Here is an 18595-nt window from a genome sequence, read left to right as displayed (position 1 = left end):
TCTGCTGAAAATATTATCAGTGTCTTTCACATGTTGATACTATTGAGGATCTTAGATGTTTAGTTGTGATTAATTTCGTCCATTGAGTAGCTATTATTTCATGACAGTTGATCAGGACAATCGTGTATGAGTTTGAAGAGATATGATTAGAAGCTTTAGCTATCTGCCAGCGTCTAACATTCTTTATTTCTGTTGTACACTACAGTTTTTTGATACTGTACCTATTGTAGGAAGGTAGATTGAATAAAATATTTCTTGATCGTATATATTTCGATGACAATTGGTTAATTTTAGTAACCTAAGCTTTAATATTCCTGAATCGGCCACATCAAAACGATGAGGAAATCTGGAAAATATTGGAAATAATGAATAAGGAAAAAAAACACTTACATACATGTTTCAAAAGGATTCGACTAATCAACTGAGGAGATGAATCGTCTTTAACATAATCATTTAAATCACTAAGAAACAAGAAACAAACAAAATAATAACAAAAATGAACTCACTGACGAAACAAAACGACCCTTTACGGTGACAACTAATTAAACGAAAAGCATTAAAAGCAAAACTCAGTTAAAAAACGGATAAAAACGAACTACGAATCGAATGGATGTCTCTAATTATCCGATCTATTAGCGATTTCTTGAATAAAGACCGAGAAAAGTAATGAAATTACATTCTCTTGTACAATGATTGAATAATTGATCATTCTAATTATTATTGTTATTGCTGTTGATTGATTCAAACGTATAAAGGGAACTAATTATATGTAGAAAAAATATTGACATCCCTCTTTGTTACTTCCAAGATTACTATGATACTAATTTAATATAAGGAAATTATCTATCCCCATTCCTCTCTCTCTCTCTCTCTCTCTCTCTCTATATATATATATATATATATATATATATAATATTTCAAAGCTATTAATAGTTAACATTTATGATCGATTAACAAATATTGAGATTGGTTTATTTATTCTAATCCATTGGCGGATAAAAAGTGATGACTACTGGAGCGGATCAGTAGTGGTGAACATAGAGTCAGTAGTGACAGATGTGTCTAAGTTTCTGTTACGTTAGAAAATATTACAATATCGCCTAAAACTGGCGAACGGAATGAAAGGCAGAAACACAACAAGAGGGCAAGCTAAGTTATTCCACTGAGCCCTAGCCCTGCTAACTAGAGGGAAAAGATCAGATTTAGTCGAGGAAAATATACATTCCACACGCAGTTGGAAGCACAAAAAACAAATACACAACTCATGCACATACATACAGTAAAAAATGTTACAAAATAGCTTATTAAGAGAGGAAGCAAACATTTAAGGTCCTTTCAAATGGAAAATATAAACTGAAGGTAAAAGCGGAGGCTTTTGGAGCGAAAATGAGACATTCAAATTCCCAAAGTAAAATTACAATAAAGAGACGTTTGCTAAGTGGTTTCTGGGGACTCAGCACCCCGATCTTGTATCCCGTCAGCACAGTTAGATGAGATTAAGACAGTGAATAAAAGAAATAAGACTATTTCAACTGATACATTAAAGTGTGCTAAGAATAAATATTGATAAAGAAATTGAATTATTTAGCTTACCGACAAAACTCAGTCGAAGTATCGATCAATTCATTCCAATGAGGGAAAATATCATTCAACTGTTGCAAAGTTAACATTTTTGATGCCTTCATTGGTTTATAGAAAACCTAATGTAGACCAGAAATAGAGAAAAAATTACACAATTAACAGTGAAGTTATCAAAATATCTAAGTCTATGAATCATTGGTCACTTGTAATTACATAGTCAAGACTGTCACAACCATTTTGATGATTAGGTAAGTAAACAAGTACAGCTTTGTTGAAATATCATTGTTTTTCTTTAAAATGTAATATAGATCATAGTTCTTTGTGTTGTGTTCGATAACACCATAGTTGTGAAAACCACTTCCTTATTCAGAGATAAAACACATCACGTGTTATAAATGGATTGCATATATGGCTTAATAGACATTTAACGTATTTTATTTATGCAGTGAAATAACTACGAAATTTGTGACTGCTTGACTGATTAATTAACAAACTAATCGTAATCTTCACTAACGTACAAAAGGAACTATTCAACTAAAATGAATAACAATTGTAAAGTGACGCTTTGAAACTAATTCATATGTACTTTTGACCATGAATACCAGTTCATTTAGCTTTAACATCACTTGTGTATATTAACTTGTAAAAAAACCCCACATAATATTTTGCTGTAGCAAAATTTCAAAATAACCAGTATTGAAATTCAGTAATGTACCGTTGACGTATGACAATGTCAACTCAGTTTACATTTAACTAACTATTTATGAAATATTAGTTATATTACATAACTAAAACAAAGGATATGGTCTATTTGGAAGTGAAATCGATTAAACTTGGTTGTTTCATAAATTACACAAATTAAATATAAGTATAAATAGTTTCAAACATCTAAATAAAATATAGTGAAAAAAGAAGCAATTCGAACAAACTTACATCTCTCACTTCAATAAGACTATTATTGTAGGCTAATTCCGTTTTGATAAGTTCTTTAATAGCAAAATCACGTTCACGTAGTTTTCTAGAAATATCAGTATCCACTTAAGATGAAAAATATATAAAAATAATACTGAAAATAGTAGAAAAAGTGTACGAAATACCTAAGACGAAATTGGAAAGTATATCTTTAAATAATTAAAATCCAAAATATTGAAAAAAATTTATCCAATTATAAATTCCATTTACAAAACAAAAAATACAATAACTTATCTTACATAGTTATTGTTGATTATCTGCATTCAATTTCTTTGTCATCTTATGTTAGTCCATAGAAGAAAGTTACGTAAGACATAATAGTTGATACAAGATGAATGATGAGAGATGCAATAGATGTTATACAAATAGACAATTTTATATTATACATAGTAATGGTTATGATAATGGATTTAATCAAAAAGGTGGAAAAATACTCAGAAAACAAATGATAATTGTCAAGTATTAAGACGAAAGCTAGGAGAGAGTTGATAAAGTCTACATTTAAATATGAGATTGCTTAGTAATCAGCACAACGGATTCTTATAAATATTGAATTAGGACCTATAAAGGTCAACCATATAACATTTTATGATTAATACTACTGTATAGAAAACTACATACAGTTTATAATTCAAATAATCTACAAAAACTAGGTGACTGACGAAAACACTGATTCATTCAGCAATTGAGAAACAAACATTCACCATAAGAAATATATCATTTTTAGAGTAAGAAAAAAGCTTAAAAGGATAGTACACCACAAAAAGAAATGAATAAAATAAATATTATGTAGTCCATAATGGTAGTAACCTTGGTAAAAACGTTTGAATATTAGTAGTTGCGAATAGAACAAACATCTACTATTCCGAAGTTTAGGTTAAATAAAAATATAAACCTATGTAAATAAAAGAAATATATTAGTTTATGACATCAAGCTAATGGAGGAAAAATTGCAAAAACAGAACAAACAATCACGCATTGGGATGCTTACGTAAATATACAACAGTGAGTAAATTTAAATTCACCCAAACTTCAGGCAACCGATCAACAAATAGGTATATGAGATTTAATTCGTTTTTTCTTAAAAATCAAGCAAATGAACTGAAAATAAGACCTGTCTTAAACTCAATAGAGTAAAATTATTTTAGTGTAGAGATATCATCTCGCTTGGCCATAGATATTCAACAAATGTTAGACGGTATTAATATTTGTTAATATGACAACAGTGAGAAAATTAAAGAAGTAGTGGTCAGCTAATGATAACAGAAATGAAAAAAACTACACTTAGGTGAATAGATTGATGAAACATTGTTAGTTGTCTCGACAGCCAATCAGAAGATTATTGAAAAAAAACTACGGTTTAAAACATGTATATTTTCATGACTTTTTGTTTGATTTCTGCAATCAACCTGTCATTGGAACGTATCCATAAAAAAACAGTTAAGAAAAGTCAGCTGGTAAACAAGTATACACTGTAGCCAGAAAAAATTATTCATCATATTTAACATTTTGTTTGAATCATTACTTGCATGATAAATACGATCTATTTTGAGCTTGCCAACTAGAAAGATAAACCGAGCATTAGACAAATGATTAATAATAATGATATGTTTGTCATAGTCTAATGATGTAGAAGTTAGGATTTTTAACGTATCGTAATATGGCTTAGATTGTTGCCTTAGTGAGTAAATTCATAAAAGCATTATATTAAAACAAGTTTGAATAATGTATTAATTTAATTCGGTTATTTCTTTTCTGAAGTAGCGATCAATATTCCATTTATTAGGATATTATTTATAAATTACATACATATATTGATTTTCCGTATATGATAAGTAAACTATCTTTAGAATATGCACTAATCATTATATGAATGGTTTTGACTTATCACTAAGTATTACAACTTTGTCACCAGTTACTAAAATATGCTGGCAAATCTATTCAATAATAAGTATGAATAATATTACCATACCGATAATAAAATCGATATATATATATATATATATATATATATCAGTCGCGATCGGTTAAGGTTCAGTCAATTAGCCGATCACTGTTAACGGTAACAAGCCTCAGTTTAAAAGAAAATAATGAAGACCTGACAACACTGGGAATTTCTGTTATTCTACTTTGTGACAATGTACCAGTCAATATTCCCCAATAAATCTGAAGTAAAACCGTGAACAATTAAATGTAACTGGAAACAAGATAAGGTGTATTCACTCGAACGCAATATAATAATTAACACTCTGCATTATCGACAAAATTAAGATTTGATGTTGCCGGAGAGCATTAAACTTCATCAGGCACTTAAAAGACTTCGGGGAAGAGGTTATTTATGTAGAACTCATCTCCAAGCAAGTTGTCAGTAGCCAAAGATTAGTTCAACTTTTTACCGGTTAAAATAACATTTACCAAGAATTTATTTTTTTTAAATTTGAAAATGCAAACTTCAAATAAAATATGAGAATTTTGACAATTATTCCTGTGTCCAGTATAATGTTTATGGACTGAGATATGGATTACATTTTCTATATACACTAAAAGTGGTTTATTGTATTTGGCGGTGGGGATATGTGATCAAAGACGTAGGTACCTAATTCACAGTTCATGGATATAGTAGACGTATCAGAGTTGTCAATGTCATGGACAAGAGATCTTAGATTTATAGTTTCCCACTGCTAAACAGAGGATAGTAAACAAGAGTATTCATTTTGTATAATAATCACTATTATTATTTTGCTCATATTATTTGAAACATAAAACTTTTTACACATTGAAGCTGAAATAAAGAAATATGTGAATTGAATTAGTATAACAGTAATAGTAATAATAATAATAATATTGTCAATAACTGTAGTATATAATGCATTGATTAGAAGTAATATGTTTTGTACTGTATTGTACGAGAAAAAAATTAACAACAAAGATGAGATTTAACAACTTCTAAAGATGGACATGATAAAATTACAACATTTTTTAAATAAATAATCATGCAGAATTCGTCAAAACAAACATATATCATTAAAGTATATATATGCATACATCTCATAAAAATATATACAACTATTTCATACATATGGATAAATGATAGTTATACATTGTGTATATACCATGTCACTTCAATTGTTTTGCAAACAGAAACTGATCAACTAATCTATGTGGCTGTGCATTTTATAAACGAAATCACCCTACTTATATATCGAAGAAGAATACAACTGTAATCAAAGAGAATGAGAAATAAAAATATTCTTTGGTAATTTCATTTCCTCTGATACTTTCAAAATACATTAAGAATAACAAAAACAACGGGTCAAGAAAAATGAAGATAATATAGCTTAACAGTAGTGCTAAAAAGCAATGTTATTGATGAAACCGGTTGTCACAACGGTGGTCACAATAATGAAAGTGTGAAACTGACCGATAATCACAACGACAATAAGAACAATACTAAGTGAAGAAATTCATAAAACAATGAACAAGTATCAATTAATAAATATTTATATAAATGAATACATCCAGTTTTCATTGATCTGTATTAATTACTTGTCAAAATAAAATAGATTAGATGGTGGTTAGTAACGCACAATGCATATATGTATAATGGAATGGTTAGTGTGCACAAACATACACATATAATTAGGTTAACAAACATCGACACCGAAACAAGTTGATAAAAAAAGAAAACATGAGCAAAGCATACAGAAAGTATAAGCGTACAAGCAGATAAGTTCAATTAGAAGGATGTATAATTTACGTTATTTTGGAGGAAAAATCATTGCATTTAATAACATAAAAAATACGTACATATATATATGAATTACCATTACAATATCAGCGCATATTGACGTGTGATTCACATAGAAGTATTAACCAGTAGTCAATGTTGATTGATGTAAGGCGGTTTTACACAAACACATAGACAGATAGTGAGAAATTACGGAGATCACAGGATTGAATTCGAATTTAGCAAGATATAGATAGTAAAGAATCAATAAAAAACAAAACAAAAAAGCATATTGAGACAACTGAAATAAAACTCATTAAGAAAATGTTAGATACTGTGGGAAAGGACAGGATTGAGTGATAAATTTCTGACAATCAACAAAAATGAATGCAATCACTGAAATTTCCATGTTCCGATTAATTATACGTGTGTCTTTTATCAAGCGTTATCTACAAATAAAGTGTGGTATGTGTATAATAATAATATTGTTGTACTGATTGTATTTTCAGTAACTGATACTGACATAAATAAAAATTACATACGCAAGAAAAAAATCTATTGAATAGTACGTCAAATACACCATAGGGGTTCAAATGAGAGGAGTATAATTATAGTCTTGTCTGATCGAATTAATAGAACAAGTCAACCACTAGACTTTAACAAGCTCAACGATACACTAACGACAGATAGATAGATGTAACTGGTTCATAAGGTTAAAGTGATAAGATAAAAATGTAACTTAAAATAGAGAATATTTATGTTAAACAACAGGGATTTCGGAGATGCTGTGCTCCCTACATTTCTTTCAAAGACATATGCTGACAATGAGATAAAACCACCTAGTCTGAAGAACGTATCTCTAAAAAGCATTTAAAACTTGGATATTTAGAGATGAGACACTGTAACATTATCAGATTTACAAGAATAACGGTTGAATTCATTTAAATAATGCACTGGGGTTTTGAGTCAGAAAACAGTTTCGTTCTGTCATTTCAGCTGACTAACATGAAAAAACTAGTGTCCTACGACGTAAATATTACTTTATCATACTAAGAACGTGTCAAGTAAAGCGCATTAAGTCAAGATGGAAAACATTACAACACGGCGAAAGACATATATCCAATAAATTACCTCAAAATAACTACAATTGAGTGACTAAAAAAACGAGAACATAACCCTTGTTACTGACTACGATACACTTAGATGACTTGACAACGTGGATTTGTTCCTGGCCGTTAAATTTAAGCTTACATTCGAGATCCATAAGACAACAACAGTCAATCGTTAACCAGTCAAACATAAAAAATGATATGTTCAAAATGGCTGTCCATGTAAAATACGTTTCGGCAAATAAGAGCACGGCCAGTTTGTCGATAATTAGTTTGACCGGTGGGATACAAGAAATGGGGATGAACCCTGATTACTAATACGTAATATAGTCGTGAAACAAGAATTTCAAAAACATCATAGTGAAAATCTTCACGAAAATGTTGGGTACTTGTTCATCCAACAGAGAAAACCCAATATCAATAATAACATCTATTTATGTACATACAGTTTACGTTTGAATTTGTTGAGGTAACGAATAATTATTCTATGGTCAATGACTAAGTCAGTTATCTATAACGTTGGACTAGGCACATATATGAATCAGCCCAAGTTGCTATATTTCAAAAGCACATAACAAGATGAACGCTAAATTCATAGAAGTGATTACTTCAATAGTAGTAATATGTATTGTTATATCCTAACGAAGATTAAATTATGAATAACTTCTGGGAACTAATTATAGACTGTTATTATATATAAATTCTTATGGTATAAATGTTAAGTATCTTGATTACATATATGTATATTCCTTTAATAATAAGCTTTTATTGACTACTGACTACTATTAAATGATATATTGGGTGTATGCTACTGATGTCAACAGATACAAGTAGTATGTGTCATCAATAGAAAGTGAAACGCCTGGAGGCAGAAGGTTGAGATCAAAGGAAAGAGAACGAGAACAGAGAATTAATGGTGTGGAAATAAAAGAACAATGAAGCCTGAGACGATTGATTGACATTTCGCAAATGAAGTATTTACTGTATGGTTCTCAGATTTTACTAAGATGTTCTGTAATTTTTTATTCATATACATTCCATTGTCCTCAATTTATTAGTTACAGTCTCTCACCATGACAGCCATCTTTTGGTTTGATCTTGTGTAATTGTTTTTTCTTATTTTATGGTATGATGTGGTCTGGTTTGCCTGTATAGAAACCAAGTATGTCTGAAATATATGATTCATACAGTTGAAGCTGATATCGGTGTTCTGGACTCAACAAACAGGGCTAGATGAGAAGGACCAATAAAGACTCCAGGCTGATAGTATCGGTCAACGCGTCATTGGTTTGACACAGTGTCGTATTCTGATTGGCGAATAAGTCACGTGATAGTTAACCGGTCCACTCTCTCCACTCCTGTTTAACTTATTCGTTGACATGTTTTTACAAATAACACTTTTTGAACCTTTACCGGGAGACTACTCACTTGTGGACTTAGAATACACCGATGACACAGTTCTACTTGGTGAAGACGCTGACGAAATGCAGTCTTCCGGCCACTATAAGCAACTATGCAAGCATGTTCGGGGTGCGATTTTCCACCTCGAAGTGCAAAATGTTACTTCAGGATTGGGTTGCATCGGCACCTGAACAAGGAGTGAAGTAGTTGAGTGTGTTGACCGCTCCATTTGTCTTGGGAGTCTCATCAGCCCTTGTAATCTGGTGTGTGACGAAATCTCAGCACGGATAAAGAAGGCTCGGCTAGCTTTTGCTAACTTGCGTCATTTATGTTGTAGGCAAGATATTCATCTACCGACCAATGGATTGGTTTACTGTGCAGCAGTTCGTTCCGTCCTATTTTATGGCAGTGAAACGTGGCCGGTAAGAGTAGAGGATATTCGTAGGCTTCTAGTATTCGATCATAGGTGTCTTCGAAGCATCGCTCGTATATCCTGGGACCACCAAGTAAGTAATGCAGTTGTTAGGAAACGGGCACTAGGTAAGTACGGCAAATCGATCGATGAAGTAGTGAGCTTTATCAGTAGAGATGGCTGGGACACGTGTTACGTATGCCCAACAACCGACTGCCCCGACGTGCGATGTATTATGATGTGGGAGTAGGTTGGAAGAGAGAGGTAGGGACGGCCAGACCAACATGGCACAAATCCATGAAGTCACTGAAAAGTGAACTGAGCCATGTTGGTAGGTGTAGACTGCCTGGTTGGGATTCGCAGGATGATAGCAATCGATGGTTAGAGACCTTGAATGACATGTCTCCAAATGGTGGGGGTGCACCCACACTTTGTGTTCTCCCGAATTCTAATCCGACTTCTTCATGTTCCTTTGGTTCTTCTCTTTCTAAATTTATTTCACTGGATTATACTCCTTTAATAGCGTGTTCGAAACCTAATCTCTTCGGTTACTGCTTATACTTGTACCACCTCTATCACTATGGGATTTGAATCGACAACTATATCTCTGTGCTAATGTGGTATAGCAGCTTGAACTGATGTATGCATGTACAAAGTTGTACGTTGTTACTGTCTGCCTGCTCTTCAACCGACCTGCCTGGCATGGCAGGATCTTGAGAAACGATAGTTCCAACCAATATAGCCCAATCGGTTCATCACGATAGACAAGCCAGACCACCACGTCAAGGTAGCAGCAACGTTGACTAAGAGAGATAGAGTTGAAGGTTCTCGATATTTGTGATATTTAACATCAATAAGATTCAATACTTAGAGTTCAAACATGACGCTGTTGTATTATAATGCCTCCCAAAGAGTGGTTTTGTTTGACAGTAAATCTATCTGTGTGACATGAACATTTAATTGATGCAAGGACAAGCAATGTAAATTGTGAGTATGATAAATAGTCAAATAGCAATAAGACTGAATTATTGAATTAAGTTAACCTCAAACAATCAAATGTATCGATTTGAAAAACATATACAATGCATTAGAATAACAACAAGAATATGGATGAAAAACAATCAAATTTCACATAAAGACGGAGGTAAACTGATGAAACGAATATGCAATCAATAATATGTTCACATACAAATGATAATGTTGGCCTTGAACAAATAAAACTAGCGAATAAACTAGAGCCTATTTATGATTTAATCCATATTGAGACAGAGAAGCTTGAAACCGTTTTCTTGTCACAGGAGATAGATAAATGAAATGCAGAATAGTCAATACTCAGGATTTCAAATGAAACAATCACGAAGCGATAAGATGACTTTATTTATCTATCTTACGGTGATTAAACGTGCATGGATAAACCACTATTATTTATAATTTAAAAGTTTACTGAATCAGTCTATGATCTTTAAACTAGGACAAAATTAGCAATAAGTCAGGATTACCCATTTTATAGTGTACTTTTCACTGAGGATAGGAGTAATATTTAGTGAATAGAGGCAAAATTTGGTAAGTTAGCAAATTTCGTCGGTAGACTTGATAGTGAGAATTGATTAAGGGTGCTTCAGTTACATCATTGTTTATGATTGTCTCAACTTTGGAATAATAATTGGTTTTCAATAATAATTGACCTATTTCGATTCTCACTATGAAACATCTATGCCTAATAATTATAATACATAGTTTGAGTATGATATAAATTTCAATATTTTGCAGATGTACCAAGTCACAAAACAAAACGTGTTTGATTACTGTAAATGATGAAGTACCAATTGATGTTGAGGATATGTGAATAACTACAATTTAAAAGAAAACAGATTTTGGTTTGTTAGAAATCATTAAGGTCTTGACAACAATCATGAAGTTTAAGTAAATGCTATTGGACAGTTGTCTACAGATATTAAACATAAAATAGATGTATCGGTATATTTGAATCTGAAAACCCATCATAAAAGATTTCAAAATTAACTATTCTAAATGGAAGGTGAGTAGTTTCTAATACAGATACATTATCATGAAAGAATACTATTCAGGTAAAAAATATTATACTGAGATTCCCTCAAGACACACAAGTATTTGTCGAAATGAGTTTTCACGCTAAAAAAGAATGGTTAATTTTAACTTTAAAATCAACGTCTGGGAAACTTAACGTCTTAGCAAAAAGTAACAACAATGCTTCTTGGTTACCCACTCGATAATTCTATCCATTTATTTATTTATATTAATTAATTTGAAATGATAATGACTGTCAATGATTAGCAGTATGTGTAACTAGACATCAATGGGAAGAAAATGCTTTAAATCATCAGGAAAACAATACTTAAAGAAACTTGTAGTTACGATAGCGAAAATGGAAAACACTAGACATATAAATAATAAGTGTTCGAAGTAAAGTCTTCCATATTAAGACGCAAGTCAATAACATAAGAATACATAAGATGTGCTAAATTAACATCTAGGACATTGGAAACCACAGATTATTAAGTGTCGACCAATAACAATGAAATCCATTGGTTGCATTCAGCTAATATGGTAGCTGATAAGTTGATCGAATATGTCAGGTCAGAATTTTAACTTATGACCTAAATGTTGAACAATAGGTGTTACGAAAGAATAAAGACTACAGTGATTATATTAAGGATATCAATAGTTAGAAATATAACCGTATGCGAAAATGATAATTTTCACAGTAGGCTAGTTCAAGCAACATTGCTGTTAAACAGGACCACAAAAGAAAAGAACAAATGAAATGGAAGGCGAATGTATTGTGAAAATATCTAAATGGAACACATTTCATTAAAAAAATATTAGCTTACTTTGTGCAGAAACAATAGGGTGTTGATTCACGGAATTCGAAGATTTCTCAGTCTGTGAAGGAGGATTGTACGGACGTACATAATTAACAGGGAATAGTCCTTCTGCTCCAGAATTTTGAAGTCGCCCACGCCACCATTCAGGTTCATCTCGACCTAGTACTGTGATAATAGCACCTTCTTCAAATGTTAACTCATCTGCATGGACAGCTTTATAACTAAAAATAGTTTGCATCATTTCCACACGATTTGATTGTGTTTGCTGACTTTGTACAGAATTATCGTTAAAAGAATTCGATGTAGTAATTGCTTTTGATGCTAATGCTTTCAAACTGGTTGGAGTATTTTCAATTTGATTATTAGTAGGACTTATTAGTTTGGATAAAAGTTTTTGATCTTTGAGATAATTTGAAAACAAAATAATAATTACAGGTGATAGATCGTTAAAGAATCACTAGCAGTAATCGACAAACTACATTACGATAAAACGAATTTGAATAAAAAAGAATTACAGAAGAATCGAAATAATGTACCAACAATGATGCGAACGAAGAATGGAGATTTAAGAAAATGGTCCTAAAAGGAAGAGTGGAAAGACATGTATGGAGCAATAATGGGAATCAGGATGAATCTGCCCGATTATGATCGTTTCTAAGTAATCTCACCAAAACTCTCGCACAACTGATCGCAGTTATAGAGCAGAAGCTAGCCAGGTGATCTCTATTCACCTACGCGGTTCAGTTCAACAACTTATGTCATCGCTTTTATTTGACTGCTCCTAGCTTTCTTTAAATTAACTCCGTCGATCCATGATACGCGACCAATACTTCAAAAACATTTATAATCAAAAGTTTTCAGACCTACATTAGTCTATATTGAATGAGTTGGTGATTTTTCGAAAATATCAATTTAGTTCGTAAATACGTGTAATGAACTCAATAAGCAGTTTTGTTAATGAGATAATAAATGTATTTATTGAATGCATACGTCTATCAGTATACACAAATGCACTTATTCATTTCATATTAAACAATTAATACTTGACAAACTATCCTTCTATTTTTGATGATTGAATCGATTGAGATTTCATTGATTAATTTTAGAAATTCAAGCCGGTTGACTGACATTTTACTCAAGTTTAAGGGTTGTAATCTCACTAATCACATAAAAAAATCTTTTCAAAAGAGAACGTAAACTCAGTTATTGAGCTGTATTGCATGAAATTGATTATTATGAATGTTATTAAAGTGGTGGTGAAAGGCATCTTTAGAACGGTATTACTAGATCGAAAAAACAGGCTTGTCACATGAAGGTTATTTCAATAGGCATAACTTGAAGACATAACATTATGAACACAAAGAGGAGGAGGAAAACAAGATTCTGATTTATATTTGAGAACATCCCAAATCTCATGATCATAAAATCTTCAAAACCACACCCAGTAAGTTGAAATGAATTGACGAATCTACTCCAAACTGTAATGTTCAAAGATGTTATGATATAAAATGACCACAATGCTTCATTCAGCTACTGTAAGTCGAACGAAGATACTATTATACCATGGGAATAAAGATTCACCGAGTTAAGATTAGACGTGAATTAGTTCTAAGGTGAAATTAATGAAAGCAAGAAAAAATAATAATAAAATAACGTTTACCAGATGAGTTAGACGATCCATTCACTGTCAGTGGTGTAATAAGTCGAACGAAATCAGCCGGAAACCAACCAATTTGACGAATATGACCTCTTTGCTATGTAAAAAGTAGATAAAATGACAAAGATTACAATGGAGATGAACATAGGACTCTCCGTATAACAAAGCTAACATTGAAATTATATATACACGTAACCGGAGTTGAAAAAGAAATAAGCAATTCATCAATTAGAAAACATTACATAAAATGATTACTGTGTATGCATATAAATGACACTTTGAGACGAATGCAAATTATTTGCTTAAATTAAGCTAAGATGATAAAAAAAATTCCAGCTTTATAGTATAAAATCACTGTTCATAAGCAAGGAGTAGCAGTAGAAAGTGAAAAGTTGACTAATTGAACAAACGCTTCAGTCCGATCAAATATTAATACACATCACACTAAATTGTTAAATGAAATCCTATGATAAATATTTAAAATAAAAGGAGGAAAAGACTGTCTATTTGACATATTGTGTAGAGATTTAGAACAGTAAGTGATATTTATTTGATACTTCAAACATAAGATTTCCCTACACTCATCTATATCATCCAATAGAAACGGTTATTTATTAATTTTGGAATATTTCATTTATTTCCATGAGAATAACTAGGTTTCAAAGGATATAGTCAAAATTTTAGTACAATCCAGTTAAATTATTGTAGCTGAAAGGGTCAAATAGAATGTGAAGTGTAGAAAAAATATGTTTATTTACCAATCTAGAAACTTTTTGGATAGATTCACATGAGATGTATTATGTAAGCATAAATCTATATAAAACTACGAACTGTAATATCATGATTTGTTTTATAGAAGTTTGGGTACTCGTAAATTGTTTCTTTTTCTCTCGGAAAACACATACTATAAAGTAGAATTTACTTTTAAGACATTTAAAAAGAGTTTTTATTTCAAAAAAGTATTCATGAAAAATTGAAAAGATTTAAACATGATGTTTGGAAATAAGTTGAAATGTCACATATTTAAATAATTGTCATAAATGGTCAGCTAATTCCTAGACAAACTGCCATTTGAACTTTTATAGAACTTATGACTACTTTCTAAATGAATGATTTTCAATTTACAAACAATTTAAAGTATAATATTTTATGATCAGACGGAAATTCGTAAAGACTGATCTACTTGAAACTTTATAAATTAAAAGTAAACTAACTTGTATGTGGTTATTGTATTGGATTTAAACAAAGCTATAGCATTGGAAGTTACTGTATAACCGATCTGAGTACATCACTACGGAGAACTGTTGAAGGAGATTTGACAAGCTAGGTACTACGTTTTTAAAATCATTCTTAATATATATTTAAGGAGGGGACTAGTTGAAATAAGAGCGATAAACTAAAGTAGTGATTAGGAAAAAGTGAAATAACGATAATAGATTTACAACTGTAGAGAAAAGAAATGTAGTTTTATTCATAACAGGGAATAATTGTACCAGAAAGGTGTATACTGTAAGCATACGTGCTAAGTATTAGTTTGTATAACCATATTTTTAATTAGTCTATTTAAAACATACTCATAAGAGGGCTAGTGAAGCTTTTTTTGAAACCAGCACACACGAAGAGGAGGAACTATATTACGTTTTATGAGTATGTTCTGCAGAAGCTAACAAAAGAGATTGAAGGTCAGCATCCAGAAAACAGTTAGATGTGAGGTGTTTACAGCTATCAAAGTCAGTGCAATGAAGGGTGGAATTCAGTTATACCTCCAGAACGAGCTTGAGAGGTGAACTAGTTTTCCACAGTCAAATAAAAGCAAAAATACATAAATAGTTTCTTGTTAAGAATGAAAAGATTTCAAGGGTATATATTAATTTTACATAAGTCATTTCGTTAAGTTGTCTGTGGCTCTCTTACCCTAACGCCTTAACGTTAACAATTAAACTCTAACAATTAATATGTCTAGTGTTTCTATACATACATTCAGCTCCACCTCGTTCCGACACTGATTTATGGGCGTTTTCCCTAACATTTTGTAAGTACATGATCGCGTTCGCCTCACTTAAATTTATCTTGATGTGAAAGACTATTAAATTCACATCCCTTTAATACTGGCTAAACAATTAAAATGATCGACATGGAATATATTCGGACGTTCAACATTGGCTCAGCAGCGTAGCTCAGCTTTAACGAATGAAGTTCAAACTTCAGACTAATCGGTTGAAAGATTAATGTTCCAACTATTAAACTACAATACTATGGAAGGAATATTTACTAGCGCTTTTAACAGTGAATGGTGTTTGACATGGAAGAAAAGCCAAAAGTGATTATTCAATAAATATGAATCCAACGCAGTGATTGTATACACGTGATAAGTGAGTCACGTGAAACCAGATGGTAGTTGAGCCAAATGAAGTGAGCAAAGCAAGTATAAACTTGTGAGTGCTTATAAATAACAGTTGAATACCTGAATCAATAAGCCACAACTAGCGATTGTACAATGAAGGTGATGATGGAAAAACAATAAAAATGCAGACTAATTTGGACATATACGTGTAGCTAACGAAGAATAAACAATTCAATCAATTTTAATCAAAAAACATGTTACCACCGTACAAGCAGTTTTTATACTTTCTGTGAATGATGTAAAATAAAAATGCAATTTTAAGAAAAATCGAAAGATTAGCATAAAAATACAATTGAAGAAAAAATGACTCGGATCAAGTGATTAGAAAGTAACACGCACACATAGACGCAGTAAAACGAAATCATATAAGACAAATGTATCTGGGCATGCTCAATTTTCTTATATCTTCAACTTGTTTCAGTTCATATATACCGGTAAGAAAACAGTTACTTCACTAAATAATTGAAACAATTTAAATCAAGAAAAAAAAAATGACAAGGAGGAAAAAAGACATAGTATTTATCAATAGAGGCAGCCAATAGATTGCAGAAAATAATTCATGGTAAATTTGATAACAGCCAGTTAATCAACAAACAATTAATCTTCATTATCAATCAAGTTTAAATTTGATCCAGAGAACACCTTGATGCCAGTGATCCGTAACAAGAATAATCATGTTGATTGAAGAAGAGAATAGGCAAGATAGTATGGAAATATAAGTTATGAAATAACCCAGCAAAACAATAATCATACATGCGAAATAAGGTGATTTAGATATTTAACATATAGAAAGGGGAGAAAAACAGAAAAGAGAACAGTTAATAAATGAAAAAGCTGAATTGTTTATATTGTCTTAAAAGTATACTGTTATTAATAAAAGGGATGATAAAGTACTAATTACGTGGACTAGTGAAAATGATTTTCGTATATATAGAGAAGTGCAATCGTTGGTAGAAATAACAAAATAATTTGACTCATCCATCAGGTATTTGGGTGTGAAGCATACTCTAAGTGTGAGGATACTTGATACCATCCGGTTGCCGGAGTAGGTGGAGAAGAGCTCGTACATAAAACTTAATGGGTGAGAATCAAAAGACTTAAACAACAAGCTAAGAAGGAAACTATCGGTTTATTATTTATAAGCGTTTGCATTTTTCACCGTTCAAGTTACAGGCTGTAAACGATGTCTCTATTAATCTATGGGTTATCCTGAGAGGATTGCATCGAAATTACAATTCGGTCATACACATTTAGTATAAGACTAGTTGTCCAAATTGGGATCTTCAAATTAACGGAAGCATCCAAGGATATGGTTATGGAATATACAATTACATGCCGGGACTAAATTCCGAATAACAGAGGACTTTTCAGTACAATTTACCGGTCGACATGAGCTCTACAATAACTCACAATCGAAATAATTTACAAATTATAATAACGAACGATTGAAAACTAAAAGCATAACAATAATGAAATTGTATTAAGTCTGATTTTAAGCCGATTCATTTTATAAAGGAAGAGCACGGAAAAGTATCGTGTATTAAATAAAACAGAACTTAATGATGTGTTCATACTAATTCAATGAAGCAATACGATAACCACATACAAGTTGGTTTATACTTTGTTTTCACGTCATTTACAAGTAGATTACGACTATGAAGATATAATGTAAAACATGGACAGAAATAATAACAACTTGTGAACCAACAGTATGGATTTATACGAAATGTTCAAAATATCTTTCTGATCAGAAGATTTTAAAATAAACTAAGGTGAATTAAAGCATTACTTTTACGAAATATTACTTATTTGTAATCTACCAAAAATAAGTTCCTTTGTAAAAATGTAGATAACAGTAAAATATGATTATCATTTATATATTAGGACGATAAAAGAATCGAATACTATTTTATCTAAGAAAAGATTTCAGGAAACTCCTACAATACTCTGTGAATATGATAATTAAATAGATACATAAAAATAGTTGATGTGAACAGATCTAACCTAAATCATGAAACACTGGATAGATTTCAGGTCATAAGCTAGAGTTTCTTAGTGTTACAGAAAGATAAAGAGTGAATTCTACTGGTTACACTGTGGTCTTTAATTTTATTCTTGATTACGCATTTCTTAACTGCATATAACTCGTAATACACATTTGGCTGAGGATTTTATAGATAAAGGGTCATGGTTTGACACTGTTGTAAGAGAATTATTGAGCCTAATTTGGCATTGGATAAGTGTTTTATCTAGTATAAAACTCCTACACCCGCGAACTAGACAGATAGATAGGGCCCAGGCAGTGTTTATTACCTTTAGACTAGTGAAAACTATTCAATATCAACAGTTATGAATAAAAGCTTTGATGTCTTAAAATGCAGTGATCTTGTCAATCGACTTGGTTATTTGTTTTATCCATTAAAATTTATTCGGTTTTAATGCGTGTATTGGCTTTTTTAAGCAAATTA

The 18595-nt window shown here is 31.4% G+C and overlaps 1 protein-coding gene across 1 annotated transcript in view; it reads right to left on the bottom strand.

Annotated features, from left to right (window-relative positions):
• Smp_135790 (dynamin-associated protein, putative) overlaps positions 1–18595 on the bottom strand; it is a gene marked incomplete at its 5' end in the record, with an annotated part of 63365 nt that overhangs the window by 14982 nt on the left and 29788 nt on the right. Inside the window, 5 exons of the mRNA XM_018791120.1 lie at positions 395–461; positions 1594–1700; positions 2515–2618; positions 12073–12465; positions 13727–13820. Of these exons, the coding sequence (XP_018647352.1) occupies positions 395–461; positions 1594–1700; positions 2515–2618; positions 12073–12465; positions 13727–13820 (765 nt within the window). The remainder of the gene's footprint in view (positions 1–394; positions 462–1593; positions 1701–2514; positions 2619–12072; positions 12466–13726; positions 13821–18595) is intronic.

Source organism: Schistosoma mansoni, assembly GCF_000237925.1.
Source record: "Schistosoma mansoni, WGS project CABG00000000 data, supercontig 0238, strain Puerto Rico, whole genome shotgun sequence".
Classification (NCBI taxonomy): domain Eukaryota; kingdom Metazoa; phylum Platyhelminthes; class Trematoda; order Strigeidida; family Schistosomatidae; genus Schistosoma; species Schistosoma mansoni.
The sequence above is the reverse complement of the archived record's forward strand: the minus strand, read 5'-3'. Positions and strand labels throughout refer to the sequence as shown.